The 23992-nt window shown below is 34.4% G+C and overlaps 2 protein-coding genes across 17 annotated transcripts in view; both read right to left on the bottom strand.

Annotated features, from left to right (window-relative positions):
- The window catches only part of ZC3H12B (zinc finger CCCH-type containing 12B), a 335593-nt gene that overhangs the window by 57172 nt on the left and 254429 nt on the right, over positions 1 to 23992 (bottom strand). For 4 of the 16 annotated variants that reach the window (XM_036226365.1, XM_036226364.1, XM_036226363.1 and 1 more), the window contains exon 4: positions 1100 to 1185. The exons of 9 other annotated variants lie outside the window; for them this stretch is intronic. The gene's annotated coding sequence lies outside the window, so the exon portion shown is untranslated. Of the gene's footprint in view, positions 1 to 1099; positions 1186 to 1637; positions 1698 to 18349; positions 18475 to 23992 lie in introns of all 16 variants that reach the window. 3 more of the 16 variants (XM_036226366.1, XM_036226361.1, XM_016123399.2) reach the window with 2 other exon arrangements.
- Positions 18375 to 19276, bottom strand: LOC107499324 (AP-3 complex subunit sigma-1-like). The gene is given in 2 exon segments (XM_036226535.1): positions 18375 to 18673; positions 18676 to 19276. Coding segments are annotated over 2 exon segments (675 nt in total). The 5' UTR covers positions 19052 to 19276.

Below are 23992 nucleotides of genomic sequence, written 5' to 3' on the forward strand. Positions count from 1 at the left end.
AGTCTTGATTCAAATATCATAGGCTCTCACAGTTTTAAACAAATTTTCATAGATTTTCTTGAATAGCTGTTTATTAATTTGATGCTTGCTCTTAAGATCATTTCCAGAGATGTTAAAAGTTTTTTTTTTTTAAGTTTTCATCAGATTCACTGGAGAAATCATCAGAGTTCTTCATGCTGTTATCCTGAAAATTATCTCCTGTATATTCAATTTTGGTCCACATTTATTAAAGTGGTTAATTTCTTAAATATCTTGAACCCATGCTAAAGTGTCAGGTAGAACTCCTGCACCATCTATTCTTTTATACCATAACAACAAATTATATCCAATGAACTTGCCTTATAATGCAAAATTCTATTATTCAAAAAATAGAATATAAGTTTCGTAGCTAATAATTTGGACCTGCAATTGATTTCCTTTTGTTTGTGTTAAGAGCTATCCTCTTTTTAATAATAAAAAAGTAACAAAAGAATTGTAGAAAAACTTATGGATCTCAAGGATCATCTAGGTAGGAACAGAGGTAAATTAGAACGGAAAGGTCTAGATGCTCAGCTTTGTGTTCTTTGTAGTTGAACATAGTGCTTGTCAAACAGCAGTGAATAGACTATGCATGCTTCAGAGTTAATTAAACATTTTAATCTGTATTAGCTCATATGATCTTCACAACAACCCTGGAAAGGGGCCTGGGAAGTATACTATTATTTTCACTTCACAGATGACTAAACTGTACTTTAAATATCCAACATGGAAGTAAAATAACTAACATGGTTATTTTTATCTGTCTTACCTCATATGGCCTTCATAACAATCCTAAAAGGTGGTCTGAGCAATATACTATTATTTTAACTTCATAGATGAGGAAACTTCAATTAAAATCTTTAATATGGAGGTAAAATTACTTACATGGTTATCTGATTCAAATCTCCTCTTGTTCTTTTCATTATATAAGGCTTCAAATGAGGTTCTCAAGTTGGAGCACAAACCCTCAACCTTGAGGCAGAGTCTCACATTCTAATAATAATGTCAACATTAATTTAAAGGCATAAACTGAACTAGGAAACTTGATACTTGGAGCAAATTTTTAAAAACATATTCTCACCTCAGACTCTTTGATGTCTGAGCTGATACTTGTCTCTTATTTCCTTCCATCTTCTCCCTTGACTGATATTCCAGACTCCTCTGTATCTAATTTTTACATAAAGATAGAGTCAGTGAGGCAGTTGCAGCAATGAGAAACTGATGTCATTTCAGAAAGCATGTTCTGGGTTTCTCGATGGCTCCTACTAGCGCTACCTCATGGTAGTCCCCAAGGTTTTTATCTCCCTGGAGAACCAAAATATTAAAAGATGCTCTACTCAGCAAAAAAAATCTTGGGACTCAACATATTTTCTTTGAAATGTCAGACAAAACAATTGTGTAAATATACTATGAATGAAGAAAGCTACTTGAATCAAATCAGTTAAATATATTCCTCACTTTTATCATACCTTGCTATACAATCAAATAGTAATAAAGTTTGTGAAATTTTTACAAAAACAACTACAAATGAATTGATAAAAATAATCCAAATGATCATATACACATGGATTCTTCCCTTTTCCTAACTCAAAATGTGATGTATTTTGAATCATACAGACCCTGGTTCAAATTTTGACTCTGCCACTTGCTATTTGTGCGATCTGTAGCTTTAGGTTCATCTGCAAATGGGAATAATAAAACTTTCATCAAAATGCTCCTATAAAAGAAAATGAGATCATGTATACGAAGGAATAAGCATATTGAATAGAACGCAACAGACACTCAGTAGATGTTCTTTCTCTTCCTTTTTCTTTACAATTACAGCGAGTAAATTAGTAACCATGAAGCTCTCAGAGAACAATTCAGTCTATTTCATGATATTGATTCTATATAGGGAAAAGTTCAGAAAAGACAGATGAATGAGAGGATTACTATGATTAGGGAAGTCTTCCTAAAGAAGGTGGGACTTGAGTTTGGCTTTAAGGAATGAATACCCTTTGAATGGATAGTCTAGTGTATCTCAAAATCCTCTATTTGAGCACTGGGATTCTGCACAATGAGCCAGAGTGCCCCATTACTTAAATAAAATACAGTGATCTTTTTGCAATTTTCAAAAATAATTAAGATAACATTCTCTCAATTTGAAATTTCATACCTATACATATCTTTAATTCTTTGACATTTGTTACAGCTCCTCTAAATTTAAATTCAGGGTAAGATAGTAATGAATTTAGCACAATCATATAGTTAGTTATTTTATGTTTGATAAAGTTATTTTGTAATATTCTGCAAAGAGAATTATAGCTTCAGGTGCTCTGCCAGCTGAACATATTTGAGACTCACTGAGATGGATGAAAAATGTGAAGCATATGGGGAACAACATAAAGATAACATAAAAAAGTATTAGATAGTATACTGAGCAGACAAACCTGGAGTGGACAGTATGTGTTATAGATTAATAGCAAATAATAGTTAGGTAATAATAAGGTATAGTACTATCTTGAGTATAGTCGCTTATAATTTTCAGAGTCTACACATACCTAAGCTCATTTTCATAAGAACTTTGTGAAATGAAAAGGGCAGGTTATAATATTACCATCGATACTGACAGCTGATTATTGAGCATTTTCCTATGTACTGGCGTTATCACTGCATGCTTTACATATATTATCTCTAATGCTCATAACAACCATGCAATATAGGTGTTATTATCTTAATTTTATAGTTGAGTAAATGAAGGTTTAGAAAGTTTAAGTCATTTGTCCAAGGGCATACATCTAGGAAAGACCATATGCTTAAATTTGAACCTCAGGTCTGTCTGATACCAGCTCCACTATATTCTTTTAAGAGCATGAAAAGAATAGAGGAAAGAGATGAAAAGGGAGAGGGCAGTAACAAGTACATGATGCAGTAGTTTCCCTACAATAACCCTAAGGTTGGATCTTCCAGAAAATAAACTAAAATAATTTTAAGTCCATTTTATAACAACAGCAGCAGTACTGTCAATTCTGAAAATCAACAGACCCTAATTTGAAGGCCTAATTGCCATACTAAAGTATTTTGGGGGCACTAGGTTCACTTTAGAACACATGCTCTGGAATAGTTTATCCAACCTGAAATGGTAGAAGTAAAAAGCTTTCTAGATTAACATATTTTACCATTTATGTTTTTTCTCCCCATGGGAAGCAACCAACACAAACTCTCTATGCGATGGAATGTTTAAAGCAATCCATAAGGTGAAGCATGAAGATTTTCCATGACTGACTCCCTATCAAGTCACCTTTTTCCTATAAGGAGAGGTCCAGAGATTGCCAAAGCCAGGGATCAGCACCAAGGGTTGCCTTGGAGCCCTGTTTCATCTTGAAAGTGAGACATTCAAGATACTCATTCAGAGGGAATAAATGGTTTCACCTCTGAGAAAATACTTGGATTGTCAATACCCTCGGGGAGGAGATAAATGCTGACACTAGAGTTTAGACTAGAGAAAAGGTAGCATCTATTTTAGCTGCCAGAAAGAATGATATAATCTGTCATATAACTTTCACTCTTGTGGTAGGGAATCTTGGCTACCCCTTCTCTACCAAAAGCATATTTAAAACCCAGAGGACAGAGTAAAGGATCTCCTAGAAACTTGAAAAAATGATACAGGGTCTAGAAACTAAAGCTCATACAATTTACTCATAGTAGAGTTTCTCCATTGTGTACTTAAAGCCAACTAACTCATTGTGATTAAAACAACTCATTTTTTTAATTTAAAAGGTATGAATAATCACCCTTGAAAATATTTGGAGAAAATTGCATCTTTTGCAGAAATGAAACAAAACTTGATACTATTTTTACGCACAGAAAAACATTCTGTGTTAAAAACATTAAAAAAACAAAGTAAAACAAATACACTTATAAAGTGCCTACTATATAAGGTTCTAGGGCCTTACTACTCCAACTGTGGTCCACCCACCAGTAGCACAAGTATCACTTTGGAGACCATTTAAATATTAAACCCCAGACTTATTGAATCAGAATATACATTTTAATAAAATCCCGTGCAAGTTTGAGAAGCACTGGTCTAGGCTCGGGAAACATTTATCCAAGTGTGTCTTTTGACTACTTTAATTAGAATAATCATGGGTATTGGTTAAAAAATTAAGACTCCTGGGGTCTACCTCAGACCTATTACATGAGATCTCTAAGAGTTGGATCTAGGACTTGCATTATTAAATGCAGTAAGGCATTAAATTTCAAATTTGAGCATATATCAGAATTACCTGGAAGGCCTGTAAAAACACAGATTGGTGGGATCTATCAATGCAGAGTTTTCTGATTCAAGAAATCTGGAGGGGGTCCTAAGATTTTGCATTTCTAATATGTTTTTCAGTAATGTTGATGCTACTGGTCCAAAGAGCATGACAGGAGAACCACTATATAAATATAATTTTAACAAGTTTTGTTATATGATTGTCCAGTCTAGGTTAGCAGGTAACAATTAGAAAGGGAGTAGTCAGAGGTAGGCATACCAATAGCAATAGAAAGAAGCAGCATCTGATAAGCTGAGAATAGGGGTGGGAAACAGATAATATAACAAAGAGACATAAGAAATAAGTGAGTATGTATTTCTGAAGCTATTAAGTATAAGTGCCAAGAACATCTAAAACCCAAAAAAACACACAAACTTCATACCATCATGACTGAACATGGGATCTGGCATATGAGCTACCACAGGTTATAACCCTGGGTGTCGGGTGGTGAACTGGGAGAAACAAAAAAGCTGTCTCTCACAGATGGAGCCCCTGTAGGAGGAAGAGGAGGGGAGAAGGTGTAGTCAGATCCCTAAAAAGCCCTGCTCGGGAGAGTTGTGACCTTGTGGCAGGGCACAGTCATCAGGGCAGAAAGCAGAGAAGAAGGGACAGCAGAGAATTGGGGAAGGAAGAGAAACAACAGTTGATTTTTAACACTGCAGTTGCAAAACTGAGACTGAGCCATAGCCCCCATCCCTAAACCTGGAGGGTCTCTTGCTCCATATCCTCTGAGACCAATTAACGCAGATCTCAAGGGGAATCTGAGGGAACGCTACCGAAACTGTCGCTAACACTGTCAGAGACTGAAACTGAGGGTAGTGAGTGTGATTAAATGTCTATAAGAAAAAAAAGGCATTATTAAGGCTTTATATAAAGCAGTGATCCAAGAGACTTAGATGCTACCTACTGGAAACCAAAGGAAAAACGCCTTCTTTGCAACAGGCTAAAGAGGGACCTTTATATAATAAATCTTGCTGGAAAAAAAAGTAGAATACACTTCTATTAATTCCCAGGCAGAGAAAGAGTATATTAAACATCATGAACAACCATGGTGACAAGGCATCTCAGAAAGAAAAAGAAAAGCTCCAGAAAATAAGCTAATAGACATAGAAATATATGACTTAAATGAAAAAGAATTCAGGGTGGTACTTCTGAAAAACCTCAATGAGATATAAAATGATTCATATCAACAATTTCAGGAATTGAAAAAACAAGTAGATGATCAGAATGATTTCTTTAGCAAGGAGATTGAAACCCTCTAAAAGAATCAAATAGAACTTCTGGTGATAAGAACGCACTGCAAGAGACGTAAAATAAAATAGCAAGTTGGGAAATAGAGAATACCAAATGGAGAAAAGGATCAGTGATATCGAAGACAGAAATCTAGAAATAAATCAGAAGGAAGAAGAAAGAAACCGAAGAATGAAAAATAATTAAAGATAAATTCAAGAACTAGCTGATATCATCAGGAGAGGAAACAGAATTATGGGCATTCTTGAAGGGGAGGAAAAGCAGCAGGGATTAGAAAGCATTTTCGAACAAACAGTTGATGAGAATTATCCAAATATAAGAAATGAGTTGGAGATTGGGATTGAAAAAGTCAAAAGAACACCCAATTATCTCAACCAACAAAGTCCTTCACCAAGACAAATTGTATTAAAATTATCAAAAATCAATGACAAAGAAGAATTCTCAGGGCAGTCAGGGAAAAGAAGACAGTAACCTATAAAGGAAAAAGCATTAGATGACTGTCAAATTTCTTAGCACAAATCTTACAAGCCAGAAAGGAATGGAATCAAACATTCAAACTATAAAATGAAAGGAACTACAAGCCAAGAATAATGTATCCAGCATTGCTCTCCTTAACATATAAAGAAATAAAGACCTTTTCAGACATACAAAAATTGAGGGAATTTTCCACCATGAGGCCTGCATTATGGGAAATACTGAAAGGCATCAGCTCACTGAAAACAAAATGACAAAAAATGCATAATTAGTAGTTGCAACTAGCAAGCAGATAGAAGCAGAAGAGTGCGATCCTTACTAAGAACAGGGCATTATATTCTTAAACAATAAGAAGTTTGGCTATATCAAGGTAGTGATGAACATACAGAATACATAAGGACAAATTGAGACAACCATGACTAAAAATAGGGGGATTCAAAGAGCCAAATTCACAAAGGGGAATGGAGATAAGGCACACACAGATCAATATGGATGATGTGTATGTGTATGTGTGTGTGTGTGTGTGTGTGTATCTATTACATGTTCATAATGGTAACCATATGATAAAGATTAAAACTGAAGTACATAACATAAAACAAGAAGAACCAGAGGGAATATCCACAAACGCCAATCAAAATGGAGAAAAAAAACCTTACAAGAACAAGAAAACAATGGAAAAATGAAGCAACTAGAAAGCAAAAGATAAGATAGTTATAAAAAACCTCATATTTCGATAGTCATTCTAAATGTAAATGGATCGAACTCAACAATGAAAGGGCACACAGTTGTAGATTGAATCAAAAAACAAAACCCAAACATATGCCTTAGGGAGACACATCTCAGTTCCAAAGACAAATATAGACTCAAAGTGAAAGGGTAGAAAATGATACTTCAAGCAAATGGCATTCGGAGAAAAGAGGGAGAAGTATTATTAATATTGGACGAAATAGACTTCAACATAAAAAAGTAAAGAAAAATAATGAGGGACATTTCATAATGATAAAGGGAATCATGTACCAAAAAGACATAACATTTATTAATATCTATGCTCCCAATCAGGGAGCTCAACATATTTAAAGCAATTACTAACAGAACTAAAGGGAGAAACAGACCAACAACCTATCATAGTAGGGCATCTAAATGCCCTACTTTCAGATATGGCCAGATCATCCAAATAGAAAATCGATAAGGAAATAACATCTTTAAATGACGCATTAGACCAACTAGACATACTTAACATTTACAGAGTCATTCCTTTCAAAACAGTTGCTTATACATTCTTCTCCATTACACATGGCACACTCTGAAGGATTGACCACATACTGGGACACAGATATAGCCTCAACAAATATAAGAAGGTTGAAATCATACCAACCATATTCTCTGATCATAATGTTTTGAAGCAGCAGATCGACTGCAAAAAGAAAGTGGGAAAAAACACAAATACATGAAAATTTAACAACATACTACTGAAGAATAACTGGGTCAAAGAAAAAATAAAGAGATGGATCAAGAGATACATAGAATTGAATGACAATGATATTACAACATATCAAAACACTTGGGACACAGCAAAAGCAGTCACAAGAGGAAAGCTGATATCATTACGGGCTTCTCTCCAGAAACAAGAATGAGCCCAATTAAACAACTTAATGCTTCATTACAAAAAAAAACCTAGAAAAGTAAGAACAAATGAATCCTAAAGTCAGCAGAAGGGAAAAAATAATCAAATTTAGAGCATAAATAAATAAAATTGTAAACAAAAATCAATAGAAAAAAATAAATGAAATGAAGAGCTAGTTCTTTGAGGTTAATAAAACTGAAAAATCCCTTGCTAGACTCACTAAAGAAAAAAGAGAAAGGACACGAATAAACAAATCAGTGTTGTAAGAGGGGAAATGATGACAGACCACAGAAATACAAACGACCATACCAGAATACTATTAAAAAGTATATAACATCAAATTTATTAACTTAGAAAAACAGACAATTATGTCAAATGATACAACCTTCTTAGACTGAATCAAGAATAATTGGAAAATCTAAATAGACCTATCAGCAGTATGGAAATTGAAACGATCATCAAAAACCTACCAAAAAGTAAAAGTCCAGGACCAGATGGCTTCACCAATGAATTCTACCAAACATTCAAAGAAGATTTAATACCTATTCTCTTCGAGGTCTTCCAAAAAAATCGAAGAAGAGGCAATACTTCCCAACTCATTTTATGAAGCCAATATCACCGTGATAGCAAACCCTGGTGAGCATCACACACAAAAAAAGAAAATTACAGACTGATATATTTCATGAACACAGATGCAAAAATCCTAAAAAAATACTAGCGAACCGAATACAGCAACATATTATGAAAATTATACACCATGATCCAGTGGGCTTCATCCCAGGGACACAAGGATGGTTCTACATATGCAAATCAATTAATGTGATACACCACAAACAAATCTAAAAATAAGAATCATATGATCATATCAATAGATGCAGAAAAAGCCTTTGACAAGATACAGCAACCATTTATGATCAAAACACTTAACAAAATTGGTATAGAAGGAAAGTACCTTAACATAATAAAGGTAATATACAATAAACCCTCAGGCAACATTATACTGAAGGCTGAAAAACTAAAAACTTTTCCTCTATGATCAGGAACAAGGCAAGGTTGTCCACTATACCCACTGTCATTCAGTATAACTTTGGAGGTCCTAGCAAGTGCAATCACTAAAGAAAAAGATATAAAAGGCATTCAAATAGGAAATGAAGAAGTCGAACTGTCACTCTTTGTGTACAACATGATTCTCTATATAGAAAACCATAAGTACTCCACAAGAACACTACTAGAAACAATCAGCGAATACAGCAAATTTTCTAGATACAAAATCGATGTTCAAAAATCCATAATGTTCCTATACTCTAATAACACAGTTTCAGAAAAAGTGAAAAAAAACATTCATTTTACAATTGCAACAAAAAAAGAACAATAAAATATCTAGGAATAAATCTAATGAAACATGTGAAGAACCTATATAATAAAACTATAAGACCCTATTAAAAGAAATTGAAGAAGATACAAAGAAATGCAAAGATGTTCCGTGTTCTTGAATTGAAATGACCTTATACAGCTATAATGCAATCCTCATCAAAATCCCATCACCAATTTTTAAAGAAATAGAATAAAAACTCATCAGATTTGTATGGAAGCATAAGAACCCGAATTGCCAAAGCCATCCTGAGAAAAAAAGAATGAGGCTGGTGGCATCACTTTGCCAGACTTCAAATTATACTACAAAACAACAATAATCAAAATGGCATTATATTGGCAGAAAAACAGACTCCCGGGCCAGTGGAACAGAATCAAGAGTCCAGAAGTAAACTCATGTATACATATATGGGCAAATGATTTTTGACCAAAAAAAAAAAAGCCAAAAGCATACCGTAGAGAAAGGAAAGCCTGTTCAATAAATGGTGCTGGAAAAACTAGAAAGCCACCTGCAAAAATATGAAACTAGACTGTTGTCTATCATCACACACCAAAATTAACTCAAAATGGATTATGGACCTAAATAAGACCTGAAACAATAACATGCATAGTAAAAAAAAAAAAACATAGGAACTAAACTCAAGGACTTTGGACTTAAAGAGGATTTTGTGAGTTTGACCTCAAAGGTGAGGGAAGTAAAAACAAAAATAAATAAATGTGACTACATCAAACTAAAAAGCTTTTGTACAGCAAAAGAAACTGGCAACAATGTAAGGAGACAACCATTTGAATTGGAAAATATATTTGGAAACAATGCCTCTAATAAGGGCTGAAAATCTAAAATATACAAAGAACTCATACCACTCGATAACAACAACAAAAAACAAACGATCCAATCAAAAAATAGGCAGAGGACCAGAACATACAGTTCTCCCTAGATGATGTAGAAATGGCCAACAAATGTATGAAACAATGATTAACATTGCTAGCTATTAGGGAAATACAAATGAAAACCACAATGAGATACCATCTCACACCTGTTAGAATAGATATAATCAACAGGACAAGTAATAACATATGTTGGAGAGTGTGCGGAGAAATGGAACCCTCATACACTGTTAGTGGGACTGCAAATTGATACAGTCACTATTGAAAACAGTATGGAGATTCCTCGATAAACTAAGATTTGATCTACCATATGATCCAGCAATCCCTCTACTAAGTATTTACCCCAAAGACTTGAAAACTTGTATATGAAAAGATATTGGCACACCAATGTTCATAGCAGCATTATTCACAGTGGTCAAGACATGGAAGCAACCGAAGTGTCCTACGATAGATGATTGGTTAAAGGAGCTGTGGTACATATATACAATGGAATATATCTCAGCCATACGAAATGAAATATTGCCATTTACAACAACACGGATGGACCTTGAAATAATCATGCTAAGCAAGATAAGCCAGACAGATAAAGTTGAAAATCACATTATATCACTTATATGTGGGATATAAAAGCAATGAATGAACAGAACAAACACACAGAGACTCGTGGACATGGACAATAGACTAGTGGTTACCAGAAGGTAGAGGTGGGGAGCAGGTGGGTGGTAGACAGAGTATAGGGGATCACATGTGTGGTGATAAAAATAAATCTAACTATGGGAGGTGAACACACAGTTTAAATATATATGTTCTTTGCTGTTAAAGTGTACAGCTGGAACTTATTGGATTTTGTTAACCAATGTCACCATAAAAAACTAAATTAATTTTATAATAAAGAAAAGAAACATGGAAAGTACTTTCACTGTACAGGTGAATAAAAAATCTGTGGCCATCAGGGTCAAAAGATTACAGTTGAAAGTTCTAGTTCGAGATGGAGATGTAAGCAGATCCTGAAGTAATCCCTTCCCACAGACACACTAAATCTACAGTTATGCATGGAAGAATTTCCTCTGGAAAAAAACCTAAAAAATTAGTGGAGCAAACTCTTTACATTGAACAGTGAGAAAAAAAAAACTTTAAAGTGAGGAGGAAAGGCTGAGATTCATTTTTGTCAGATGCAGCAACCCACAATCAGAAGGGGACTCAAAGCTTAGAATTTCTCCCTGATGAGTGAAGGGATTGTACCACACATTGAGCTTCCCAGATTTTAAGACTGGCACCTGAGGGATGTGCACCCAAAACATTTACATTTGAAAACCAATGAGGCTCACAGATCTGTGGGACTATCACAAATTGAGAAACAGTTCTTAAAAAGCTCCTGTTCAGTCTCACCTCCCTAAAGTCCAGTGCAGAAGCTGTTCTTTGAAAAGTGCCCAGACATTATGTGAAAGAGACTCATTTACTAATTTTAAAGCATTGTTTTGAGAAGTACAGGCCTGCTGGTATACACTCTGGGGATGAAAGTTGGTGGAAACCATCTTCCTTTTCCCCCTCTGCCTTGCTTAAGTGGGCGGCACCATCTTTTCCCTTTTCCTTTCATTTCTTTATTTCTTTTTCTTTCTTAATTTTTTTCACAGATGCACTCTTTGCACTCCCTCTCTACCTTGCTCTAGCCAGTGGGCATCATCTTTGCACTCCCTCTTCTGTGCTCCAAAGCACCAGACTCTCTCAGAGGAAAGCTTCTACATATGTCTGATGTCCAAGTTTTTGTGGTTGCCACCCAGGGGATACCCCTTGATCGCATGGATCTAGAGGCCAGGGAGGCTTACATTCCTGAGTCCCATGAGATAATAACACTCAGAGAGACAGTTCTTGGTAGGCAGGCTACCACTATCAGGGCACTGCGCAGACAGAAGACTGAAACATATCCACAGACTCTCTGAGAAAGAGACCTACTTGCTTGTCCAGAAGATCTGGTCTGAGGGGCAGGCTCCTGATGTAACATGCTTATGGGGCCAATGGAGGTGCTCTCAAGGAACAGAGGCCAGTAAATATAATCTTCATGTTCTCTTTCTCTCTCACTCCAACTTGGTGGTATCTTCCAGAAAAGAGCTTATACCTCTGTCTGGTGCCCTAATTTTTGTGGTTACTAAAGGTGACACCTCCACATCACTTGGATTTGGTGGCTAGCAGTGCTTATGATTTTGAATCCCAAAGGACTGTAATCAATGGAGAAAGAGTTCTTAAATAGCTACTGCGCCCAGGGCACAAGAGATAACAGACACAGGGACTCAGTCTTTCTGTGAAAAGGGTATATTACCTTATATCATAGCTGTGGCTAAGGAGCAAGTTTCTAATTAAACACACATAAGGGCTTACTGCAAGACACATTACATTAACATTACCAAAAACGAATGACAAAGAATAATTCTTGGGGCAGCCAGGGAAAAGATGATGGTAATCTATAAAGTAAAAAGCATTATTGTCAGACTTGTCAACACAAACCTTAAAAGCCAGAAAAGAATAGAATCAAGCATTCAAACTATTAAATGAAAGGAAATACCATCCAAAAATAATGTATTCAGCAAAGCTCTCCTTTAGACATAAAGGAAAAATAAAGACCTTTATAGACATACAAAAATTGAGAGAATTCTCCACCATGAGGCCTGCATTACAGGAAATACTTAAAAGGCTCAGCTCACCTAAAACAAAATGACTAAAAAATACATAACTATGAGTAAGGCAACTACTAAGCAGATAGAAGCAGAGGAGTGCATCCCTTACTAAGAACAGGGCATTACAAGCTTAAATAATAAGAGATTTGTTATTGCAAGATAGTAATGAGTGTTTAGCATACATAAGGACAATCTGAGGCAACAATAATAGAAAAGGTGAGCATTTAAAGATCCAAATTCACAAACAGGAATAGAGATATGGCACACGCAGAAGAAAATAGACCACACACACACATGTGTATGTATATATGTGTGTGTCTGTGTGTGTATATATGTGTATATATGTATGTGTGTGTATCTATCTATATCTATATCTATATCTATATCTATATCTATATCTATATCTATATCTATATAAACTATCTTCTACATATTCATAATGGTAACCAAACACCAAAGATTCAGAACTGAAATATATAACATAAAACAAGAAGGACCAGAGGTAAAATCCACAAAACCCAACCAAAATTAAACAAAACAAAACAACAACAACAAAAGACTCATAAGGACAAGGAAACAATGGAAACAAAAAGCTACCAGAAAAAAAAGACAAAGGTCTATAGGAAATATTCATATTTAAATAATCACCTTAAATGTAAATGGACTGAATTCACCAATAAAAAGGCACAGAGTTGCAGGTTGGATTAAAAAACAAACAAACAAACAAACAAAACACATATGCTGCCTCCAGGAGACAAATACAGACTCAAAGTGAAAGGGTGGAAAATGATATTTCAAGAAAATGGCATTCGGCAAAAAGTAGAAGTAGCACTACTAATACTGGATGAAATAGACTTCAATATAAAAAAGGTAAACAAAGATACTGAGGGACATTTCATAATGAATAAGGGAATCATACACCAAGAAGACACAAATAAACAAAATCAGGGATGAAAGAGGGGAAATAATGACAGACATTGTAGAAATATAAAGGATCATACAAGAATGCTATGAAAAAGTATATAACACAAAATTTAATGACCTAGAAGAAATGAACCAGTACTTAGAAAGACACAACCTTTCTAGACTGAATCAAGAATTGGAAAATCTAAATAGACCAATCAGTAGTATGGAAATTGAAACAATCGTCAAAAAAAACAACAAAAAGTAAAAGTCCAGGACCATGTGATTTCACCAGTGAATTCTACTAAACATTCAAAGAATATTTAATATCTATTATCCTCAAACTCTTCCAAAAAATCAAAGAAGAAGCAATACTTCCTAATTCATTTTATGAGGTCAATATTATCCTGATACTAAAACCTGGTAAAGATAACACAAAAAAAGAAAACTATAGAATATCTCTCATGAAGCAAGATGCAAAAATTCTAAATAAAATACTAGAGAACTGAATACAACCTCTTATTATACACCATGATCAATTGGACTTCATCCCAGGGGCACAAGGATAGTTCAATATATGCAAATCAATTAATGTAATACACCTTACAGACAAAATGAAAAATAAGAATCACGTGATCATATCAGTAGATGCAGAAAAAGATATGGCATCCATTTATGATCAAAACACTTAACAAAATCAGTGTAGAAGAAAAGTGCCTTGACATAATAAAAACCATATAAAACAAACTCTCAGCCAACATTATACTTAAAGGTGAAAAACTAAAAACCTTTCCTCTAAGATCAGGGTCAAGACAAGGCTGTCTGTTATTGCCACAGTTATTCAATATAACATTGGAAGTCCTAGTGAGTGCAATCAGGAAGGAGAAAGATATAAATAGCATCCAAATTGGAAATGAAGATGTCAAACTGTCACTCTTTGTGGATGACGTGATTCTCTGTATAGAAAACCCTAAAGACTCCTCAAGAACACATGAGAAACAAAAAGCCAATCCAGTAAATTTTCTGCATATATAATCAATGTTCAAAAATTCATAGCGTACTTATACTCTAATAACAAAATTTCAGAAAAAGAAGTGGAAAAAAAGAATTCCTTTTGTAATTGCAACACAAAGAATAAAATTCCTAGGGATAAATCTAACAAAACATGTGAAGGACTTATATAATTAAAAGTATAAGACCGTATGAAAAGAAATTGAAGAAAATACAAAGAAATTGAAATATATTCTCTGATCCTGGAGGGAAAAATCAATAGTTAAAATGACTTTATAATCTAAAGCATTATACAGATTTGATGCTATCCCCATCAAAATCCAATTGGCATTTTTTTACTGGCTTTATTGAAATACAATAGAAAATTAGTTGCTCGTATTTACATTGTACAATTCAATGAGTTTTTTTCAATTACATTTGGCATGCAATAATATACCAGTTTCAGTTGTACAAACTAGTAATCAGAGATCCACATAACTTACATAGAAATCACCCCACTATATCTAGTGCCCTTCTTCCCCCTTACTATATCTACATTATTAACCATCTTCTCCATGTTACACTCTACATCTCTATGTCTATTCTGCAACTATCCATTTGTACCTCTTAATCTCTTTGCCTTTTTTTTCTGTTTCCCGCAACTACCCTCCCATCTAGTAGCCCTCAAAATATTCCCTGTATCTATGAGTTTATTACTGTATTTGTTGTTGTTATTTATTTTATTTTATTTTTCATTTCCACATGTACATGAAATCATGAGATATTTGTCTTTCTCTATACGACCAATTTCATTCTGGTCAATACCCTCTATGTCCACCTCCTTTTTAGTCTGTATGTGTCTTTTTTTCTGAAGTGAATCTTTTGTCGTCAGCATATATAGGGGTCTTGTTTTCTTTTCCATTCAGCCTCTCTAACCTTTGGTTGGAGTACTTAATTTTTTCCCCCATTTTTATTAGTTGTTGATAAAAATGTAGTTATTTTGACTTTTTATTCATGATTTTGATACATGTCTTTTTATTCTTAAAGAAGTCACCCCAAGATTTCTGGCTTGGTGTTGAAAAATTCCTTTAGCTTATTTTCATCTGGGAAGCTCTTTATCTGTCCTGCTACTCTTAAGTGATAGCTTTGCTGGATAAAGTATTCTTGGTTGTAGATTCTGGTTTCATTACCTCCAATATTTTGTCCCAAGCCCTTCTGTCTTACATGGTACCTTTTGAGAAATCTGCTGCCAGTTTTATTGGTGCTCCCTTATAGGTAGCTAACTGCTTTTCTTTTCCTGCCTTTAAGATTCTCTCTTTGTATTTAACTGGTGGCAGTTTAATTATGATCTGTCTTGGGGTGGGCCTCTTTGGGCTCCTCCTTCTTGGGATTCTCAGAGCATCCTGGGGTTTTTTGTCTCTTCCTTCACAAGGTGAGGGAAGTTTTCCCTCATGATTTCTTCAAATAGTTCTTCAATGTCTTGTTCTTCAGGTGCCCCTATGACATGAATATTTTACATTAAATACTGTCTCATAGGCTCATTAAATAATTATTACTGCCTTGGCTTCTTTTTTATTGCCATTCTAATTGAGTGTCCTTGGCTTCCTCATCTTCTATATCAGTGGTTTGATTCTCTTCCTTTTCAACTCTGTTTAGTCCCCCTCTAATATACTCTTCACCCCAGATAAAGTGTTCTTCATTTCTGACCCATTCCCTTTTATAACTATCATTTCCATTTCTGATTTTTTATCTTTGTTAAAGTTCTCATTGAATTCATCTATACTTCTCCTAAGTTCACTGAACATCTTTATAACCAGTGTTTTGAACTCTGCATCTGTTAGATTGCTTGACTCCATTATTCCCGGATCTCTGTTCTGTTCTCTCATATGGCTTCTGCTTCTTTATCTTCTCATTTTGGCTACCTTTCTGTTTCTATGTACTAAGCAAAGCTCCTAAGTCTTGTGGTCTTATTAGCATGGCTTTGTGTAACTTTATTAGATTATCACCATATTTTTATGAAGAAATCCTACAATCTAGGAGAGAGTGGAATCAAATATTCAAATTATTGAAAGAGAAAAATCAGCAACCATGAATGATATATCCAGCCAAGTTATCTTTTAGAGATAAATGCTTTTCAATACATACAGAAGCTGAGGAAATTTACCACAAGAACTGCATTAAAAAATGTTAATTGGGCCCGTTTACCTGATACAAAAAGGCAAAAGAATAGAAAACTATGAGTAAGATGACTAGCAGACACAAGCAGGAAACTTCAACCCTTGTTCAGAATATGGTATTAAGTGCTTAAACATAATCTAAAGGTTAAAGGAAGCAAAAACATTAAGAAAAGAAGACAATAGCTACTGAAATTTGGAAAAGAATATACAGCCCAAAAGAGACAAAGATGGATATTTTTTAATAATAAAGTTGACAATACATCGAAAGCACATAACACTTATTAATGTATATGCACCCAAACTGGGTGCATCAATATATGTAACACAACTACTAACAGAACTAAAGGGAGACCTGACACACACAATTATAGAAAGAGATGTAAATACTCTATTGACAGGAATGTTTTTACTAGTAAATTATACTAAACATTCAAAAAAGATTTAAAACCTATTTTCAAACTCTTCTCCAAAATTGAAAAAGACACAATACTCCCTAACTCATTTTATGAGGCCAACATTACCCTGATACCAAAACCTAGTAAAGATAACAAAAAAAGAAATGAAAAACTATAGACCAATATCTCCGATGAATATAGATGCAAAAATTCTAAACAAGATACTCGCAAACCTAATACACATTAGAAAGGTAATATATCATCAAATGGGGTTCATTTCAGGGGTGCAAGGATGTTTCAACATATGCAAATTGATCAAAGTCAGACATCACATTAACAAGTTAAAAAATAAAAATCATATAATCATATCAATAGATATACAAAAAGAATTTGATAATATATATCTATTTATGATTAAAACACTCAATAAAATGGGTATAGAGGGAAAGTACCTCAACATAATGAAAGCCTTATATGAAAAATCTGAGCTAATAGCACATTTAACAGACAAAAACTGAAAGCTTGTCATAAAGAGCAATCATGCTCTTTCATTTCTGATTTTATTTGTGTCCTGTCTCTTTTTCCTTAGTGAATCTAGCCAGAGGTTTGTCAATTTTATTAATCTTTTCAAAGAACAAGCTCTTTGTTGCATTAATTTTTCTATTGTCTGTTGTTAATTTCATTTAATTCTGCTCTATTTTCTATTATTTTCTTCCACTGCTGAATTTGGGCTTCCTTTATTATTCTTGTTCTAGTTTTTTAAGATTAATTTTAGGTGTTTATCTGGGATTTTTCTTGTTTCTTGAGATAGGCCAAAAGTATGAATTTTTATTACCACATTTGGAGTATCCTAAAAGTTTTGATATGTTATATTTTCATTCTCATTAGTTTTTATGTATCCTTTCCCCCCAGTTACCCTGAAGTTTATTTAAACTAAGAGAAAAAAGTCATAACGTTTTCATGCAATACATACCAGGTTTTTAAAATAACAATTGTGACAAATAACAAAGGATTAAGAAATGCCGCACTGTGATCCATACAGAAAACCAATATTTGGGGTTGTACATAATTTAAAGAAATGTCTCAAACACTTTTAGGAATACTGTTGTAGCCAATACATAGAGGCATGCCTTAGGTGGGCATAGGAATGTGGCATTTTTTTTAAAAAGAAAAATACACACACACACACACACACACACACACACACTGAAAATACACAATTTTTCAAAATCATTGAGCAAAAAAGCAACATTAAGCCATCATACCGATTTTACACAATTTTTATACGTACCTTGTCTTAAATCCAAGAGCAAAGCTTAAAACTCTCCTCCTCTATTTATGGTAAACAACTGCATGGTAAACTTAAATGGCTTTTCCCTCTTAATTTTACCTGGGAGTGACCTTTCAAATTTTTTACTAAAAGAGAGCAGATTGGGCACTTTTATACTGATGTCATCAATGTTAATATTTCTTAAAACCTCAGGAAGGTTCCTATTCTTTACAGTTGATACAGCATGGGCTCGAGCTCTTGCTAAGCAAGCTTCAGATTTCTCTAGTTTATTTTGTGTATCTATTTGTGCAATAATCTTATTCACATTGGTCTCCAATACCATTCTCCCATCATCATTTCTGCAAGCATACTGTGAACCTTGCCTACATGGAAAATTAAATCTAGTTCACAGACATTTTCAAAACACTTGTCTAATGTTTCCATAAATACTTGAATTAGATCTAAAATGCCAAGTTCACTTCCTGAAAAATCCATACAGAAGACAAAATATAATATTGCATAATGTCTATAAATCAGTTTGTTTTCATATCTTCCAATTAATAATACTCTTTCTAGGAAATTACAAACATTTTCATCTCTTTTAGATACCAAATGGAATGTCTCCTTGATGATTGGCTGTTGTGTATGTTCACTATAAGTCTGGTAGAACTTAGAGAGCCATGACTTCACGTTTGTGTTAAAGATAAGGATCGCCTTGATCATAGCTGAGCCAAACTGACCAGATAGGTGCTGGGGGCCAGGGCAGGGGCAGGAGCAAGGGCATGAGCCTTGCCACTAGGATCTCCCTGGCGATCCTTCCCCACCTGCTCCCTCTTGCATGCCCTATGTAGCTTTTGTTCTCCCCTTTTATTTCTTCTTTGACCCATTCTTTTTTTTTAGTAGCATGTTATTTAATATCCACATATTTGTGTTTTTTCTCACTTTCTTTTTTCAGTTGATCTTTGTTTTGAAAGCATTGTGGTCAGAGAATATGCTTGGCATGATTTCAGTCTTCTTAAATTTGTTTACGCTTGTTTTGTGTCCCAGTATGTGGTAAATCAATCAATGAGAGTGTTCCATGTGCACTAGAGAAGAATGTATAAGCAGTTGTTTTGGGATAAAAAACTCTGTAAATGTCGATTATGTCCAATTGGTCTAATGTGTCATTTAAGATTGATATTCCTTATTGATTTTATGTTTGGATGATCTATCCATAGCTGCCATTGAAGTATTTAGGTCTCCTAGAATAATTATGTTTTTGTAAGTTTTTCCCTTTAGTTCTGTTAGTAGTTGCTTTATAAATTTTGGTGCCCTTTATTTGGGAGTGTATGTGTATGTGTATGTGTATATGTGTGTGTGCATAATATAATATCGATAAACATTATGTCTTCTTGCTGTAGTGTCCCCTTTATCATTATAAAATGTCCATCACTGTGTCCTGTTTTCTTTTTTTATCTTGAAGTCTATTTTGTCAGCTATAAGTATGGTTACAACCACTTTTCTCTGGATGCCATTTGCTTGGAGTATCGTTTTCTACTCTTTCCCTTTGAGTCTACATTTGTCTTTGCAACTGAGATGTGTCTCTTGAAGGCTGCATATGGTTGGGTTTTGTTTTTTGATCCACTTTGCTACTTCGTGACTTTTTATTGGTGAGTTCACAGTCTATTTACATTTAGGGTGATTATTGAAAAATGAAGTTTTCCTACAGCCATTTTATCTTTTGTTTTCTGGTAGCTAGGTGTCTCCACTGTTACTTTGTCCTTGTCTTTTTGTCTGTTATTTTTGCTTTGCAGTATTCTATGATTTTTCCCTCTGTTCCCTCTTATCTTATGTGTCTCGGTTCTGGATTTTCGGTGTGTGGTTACCATTAAGTTTATGTAAAAGAAAGTTTCATATATACAGTAGTCCTCTTTCTTCTGTGTGTGTCTTATCTCCATTCCCTTTCTCAAGTTCAGACATTTACCCTCTTCCCTTTTAGTTTCTGTTGTCTCAGATTATCCTTGTTTATGCTGTGGCTTCATTTCAAAGTTGCAGTAGCTATCATCTTTTTCTCTTTCAAAAATGTTTTAACTCTTTAACCATTATGTAATATTTAATTTTGTAATACCTTATTCTGAATAAGGGTTGCAATTTTCTGCTTGTCTGTTAGTCATCTTACTCATAGTTTTATATCTTTTCGACTTTTTGTTTCAGTTAGAATAATCCTCTTCAGTATTTCCTGTATCGCAGGCTTTGTGATGGAAAATATCCTCAGCTTCTATACATTTGAAAAAGTTTTATTTCTCCTTTATATCTAAAGTTTAACTTTGTTGCATATTTTATCCTTGGCTAGTAATTTTCTTTTTCAATGGTTCGAATATTTGATTCCACTTCCTCCTAGCTTATAAATTTTCTGTTTAAAAGTCCATTAATAATCTAATAGTTTTTCCTTTATAGGTTACTTTCTTCTTTTCCCTGACTTCCTTAAGAATTCTTTCTTTGTCATTAATTTTTGTCAGTTTTAATATAATGTGCCTTGGAGAAGGCCTTTTTGGGTTGAGGTAATTAGGTATTCTGTTTACTTCTTCGGTTTTTTTTTTTTAGGTTTGGGAAATTCTCATTGACTATATATTTGAATAGGCTCTCTGTTCCATTATCCCTCTCTTCTTCTGATATACCATTCTTATATTGCTCTTTCTGATGGAGTCAAATAGTTTGTGTAAGGTGCTTTCATTTTAATTTTTTCACTCTAGAGTCTCTTCTTCCATCTGTGATGTTTGGTTCTTTTTTAAAGTTTCAATCACTTTAGTAAAATGTTCCTTTTGATTTTATTTCTGAGTTTATTTGACTGTTAGTCTGAGTTTTCCTGCATCTTGTTGAGTTTTTTCAGAACTGCAATCTTGAATTCTCTGTCATATAAATCACATATTTTCATGTCCTTACTTTATTTTCTGGAGATATTTCATATTCTTTTGTAGCTGCTTTGGTGCCTTGGTTGTTGATAGTATTTGATGGCTTATTTCTTCTTCTAGGCATTTATGGGAACAAACTCTGTTTTAAAATTTTATTATTAAGAGAGATGCCTCTTTAGCAAGTTGATAAGAGGAGGTTTTTCTTTTGTTTTCCAGCAAGTGGTACTTGAAGGAAGCACAGGCCTCTGGATATCTGTTGGGGAAAAAATTCCTTTTATTCTCTGGGTAAGTTGGTGCCTCCTCTGTGACCAAGTCACCCCAGTTTTAGGGCTCTACCCCATGAATTTTGTGGGCAATAGGGTTCTAAGCTCTTAAAGTTCCAATACAGCCCCCGGAGCCAGATGCAATGTTGCTCTGCCTGAGGTGTCACAGGTGCCCCTGCTGGAATAAGCCTCTTATGGGTGGGAGCCATGTGGGTTGGAAGAGGCAGCTGGGGTGCTTGTGGCTTTGTTTCCCTCCCAGTAATGGTAGCCAGACCTCAGCTACCTTACCTCTATATCTCCACCTTTGTCACTGGGATTAGTTTCAGTGTGTTTCTGTCACTCAGGAGCTGTCTCTTCAGTTCTCAGGGTTGTAGCTACACTGCTTTGTAACTAAACACTCACTGCTACATTTTCTTCTGCTATCTCTGGGAGGGTGAAGGTGGATGGCTAGACTCCATGTCTTTTTTTTCTGCCTGGTAGTTGCAGCTCCCAGAACACAGTTGTTGCACTTCTGTACTCTGTTCTCTGCCCTAATAGACCACTTGGTTCAGCCATATTATATGTTGATCGCTCAGGCAGAAGTGCTTGTGGCTACAGAGAGCGCACACCACAATCTGATTTCACCCCTTTTCCCTAGTCTTGCAGTGAGTTCTGTTCTGAGGCTGCAACACCCATCTCTGCTTTTCTCCCTTCCCTCCTCGCCTGTTCACCCATATTCTCACACCTTCAGATGTTTCAATGTATAGATCTCTCAGAAGTGTGTGTGTATTAAGCTGTGAGTCCTTTGTTGGATTATAGCTGTTCGACTTGTAATTTCAAGGGGAGAGATCTAGAGCACCCCTCATGTGGCCATGCTTCTGATGTCACCTTCTCTGAAAAGACTAGTATTTTATTATTTTTTGATGAAGTTGTCAATGGGATCGTTTTATTAATTTCTCTTTCTGATAGTTCATTTCTGAATATTGATATTGTATTCTGTTATTTTACTCAATTCATTTACCAGTTCTAATAGTTTTTTTTAGTAGAATCTTTAGGGTCTCTATCTATAGTGTGATGTCATCTGAAAAGAATAACAGTTTTACTTCTTTTCCAATTTGGATGGCTTTTATTTCTTTTTCTTGTCTGATGTTGTGGCTACAACTTCCAATACCATGTTAAATAAAAGTGATAAAATGGACATCATAGTCTTCTTCTTGGGTGTAAGGAAACACTTTTAGCTTTTCCTTGTTGAGTATGATGTTAGTTGTGAGTTTGTCATATATGGTCTTTATTATGTTGAGGTATGTTCTCTCTCTTTTTACTTTGCTGAGAGTTTTTATCATAAATGAATGCTGGATTTTCTTGAACACTTTCTATGCATAATTGATATGATCGCGTATTTTTATCTTTTAATTTCTTAATGTAGTGTATCATATTAATTGATTGACAGATATTGAACCAACAACGTATCCTAGGCATAAATCCAACTTGATCATGGTGTATGAACTTTTTAATGTGCTGCTTAATTTGGTTTGCTAATATTTGTTGAGGATCTTTGTATTTATGCTCATCAGAGATATTGGACTATAATTTTCTTTCTTTTGTAAGGTCTTTGGCTGGTTTTGGAATTAGGATAACAATGGCTTATTAAAATGAGCTTGGAAGGCTTCCCTCCTCTTGAATTTTTTTGGAATAGTTTGAGAAGAATAGGTGTTAATGCTTCTTTGAATGTTTGACAAAATCTACCTGTGAAGCTCTCTGGCTCAGAACTTGTGTTTGTTGGAAGTTTTTGATTATTGATTCAATTTTCTTAGTAGTAATTGGTTGGTTCAAGTTTTCTGTTTCTTATTGACTCAGTCTTGGAAGATTGAATATTTCTAGAAATTTATCCATTGATTCCAGATTGTCCATTTTGTTGGCATACAATTTCTTGTAGCATTTTCTTATAATCCTTTGTATTTCTGTGGAGTCCATGGTTATTTCTCCTCTTTGATTTCTGATTTTATTTATTTGCATCTTCTGTTTTATTCTTGGTGAGTCTGGTTAAAGGTTTATCAATTTTGTTTATCTTTTCAAAGAACTAGCTCTTGATTTCATTGATCTTTTGTATTGGTTTTTAGACTCTATTTTGTTTATTTCTGCTCTGTTCTTTATTATTTCCTTCCTTCTACTCACTTTGAGCTCTGTTTGCTCTTCTTTTTCTAGTTCCTTTAAGTGTGAGTTTAGATTGTTTATTTGAGATTTTTCTTTTTTCTTGATGTACGCCTGTATTGCTATAGATTTCACCGTTAGGACTGCTTTCACTGTTTCCACAGATTTTGAGCCATGTTTTCATTTTATTTATCTCATGTGTCTTTTGATTTCTTCAATCTCATTGTTAACACATTCATTTTTTAGTAGCATGTTATTTAGCCTCCATGTTTCTGTATTTTTTTAGTTTTTCCCCCCATAATTGATTTTTAGTTTCATATAATTGTGGTCTGAGAAGATGCTTGATATGAGTAAAATCTTCAATTTACTGAGATTTGTTT

The sequence above is a fragment of the Rousettus aegyptiacus genome, unplaced genomic scaffold (assembly GCF_014176215.1).
Source record: "Rousettus aegyptiacus isolate mRouAeg1 unplaced genomic scaffold, mRouAeg1.p scaffold_m13_p_9, whole genome shotgun sequence".
Classification (NCBI taxonomy): Eukaryota; Metazoa; Chordata; class Mammalia; order Chiroptera; family Pteropodidae; genus Rousettus; species Rousettus aegyptiacus.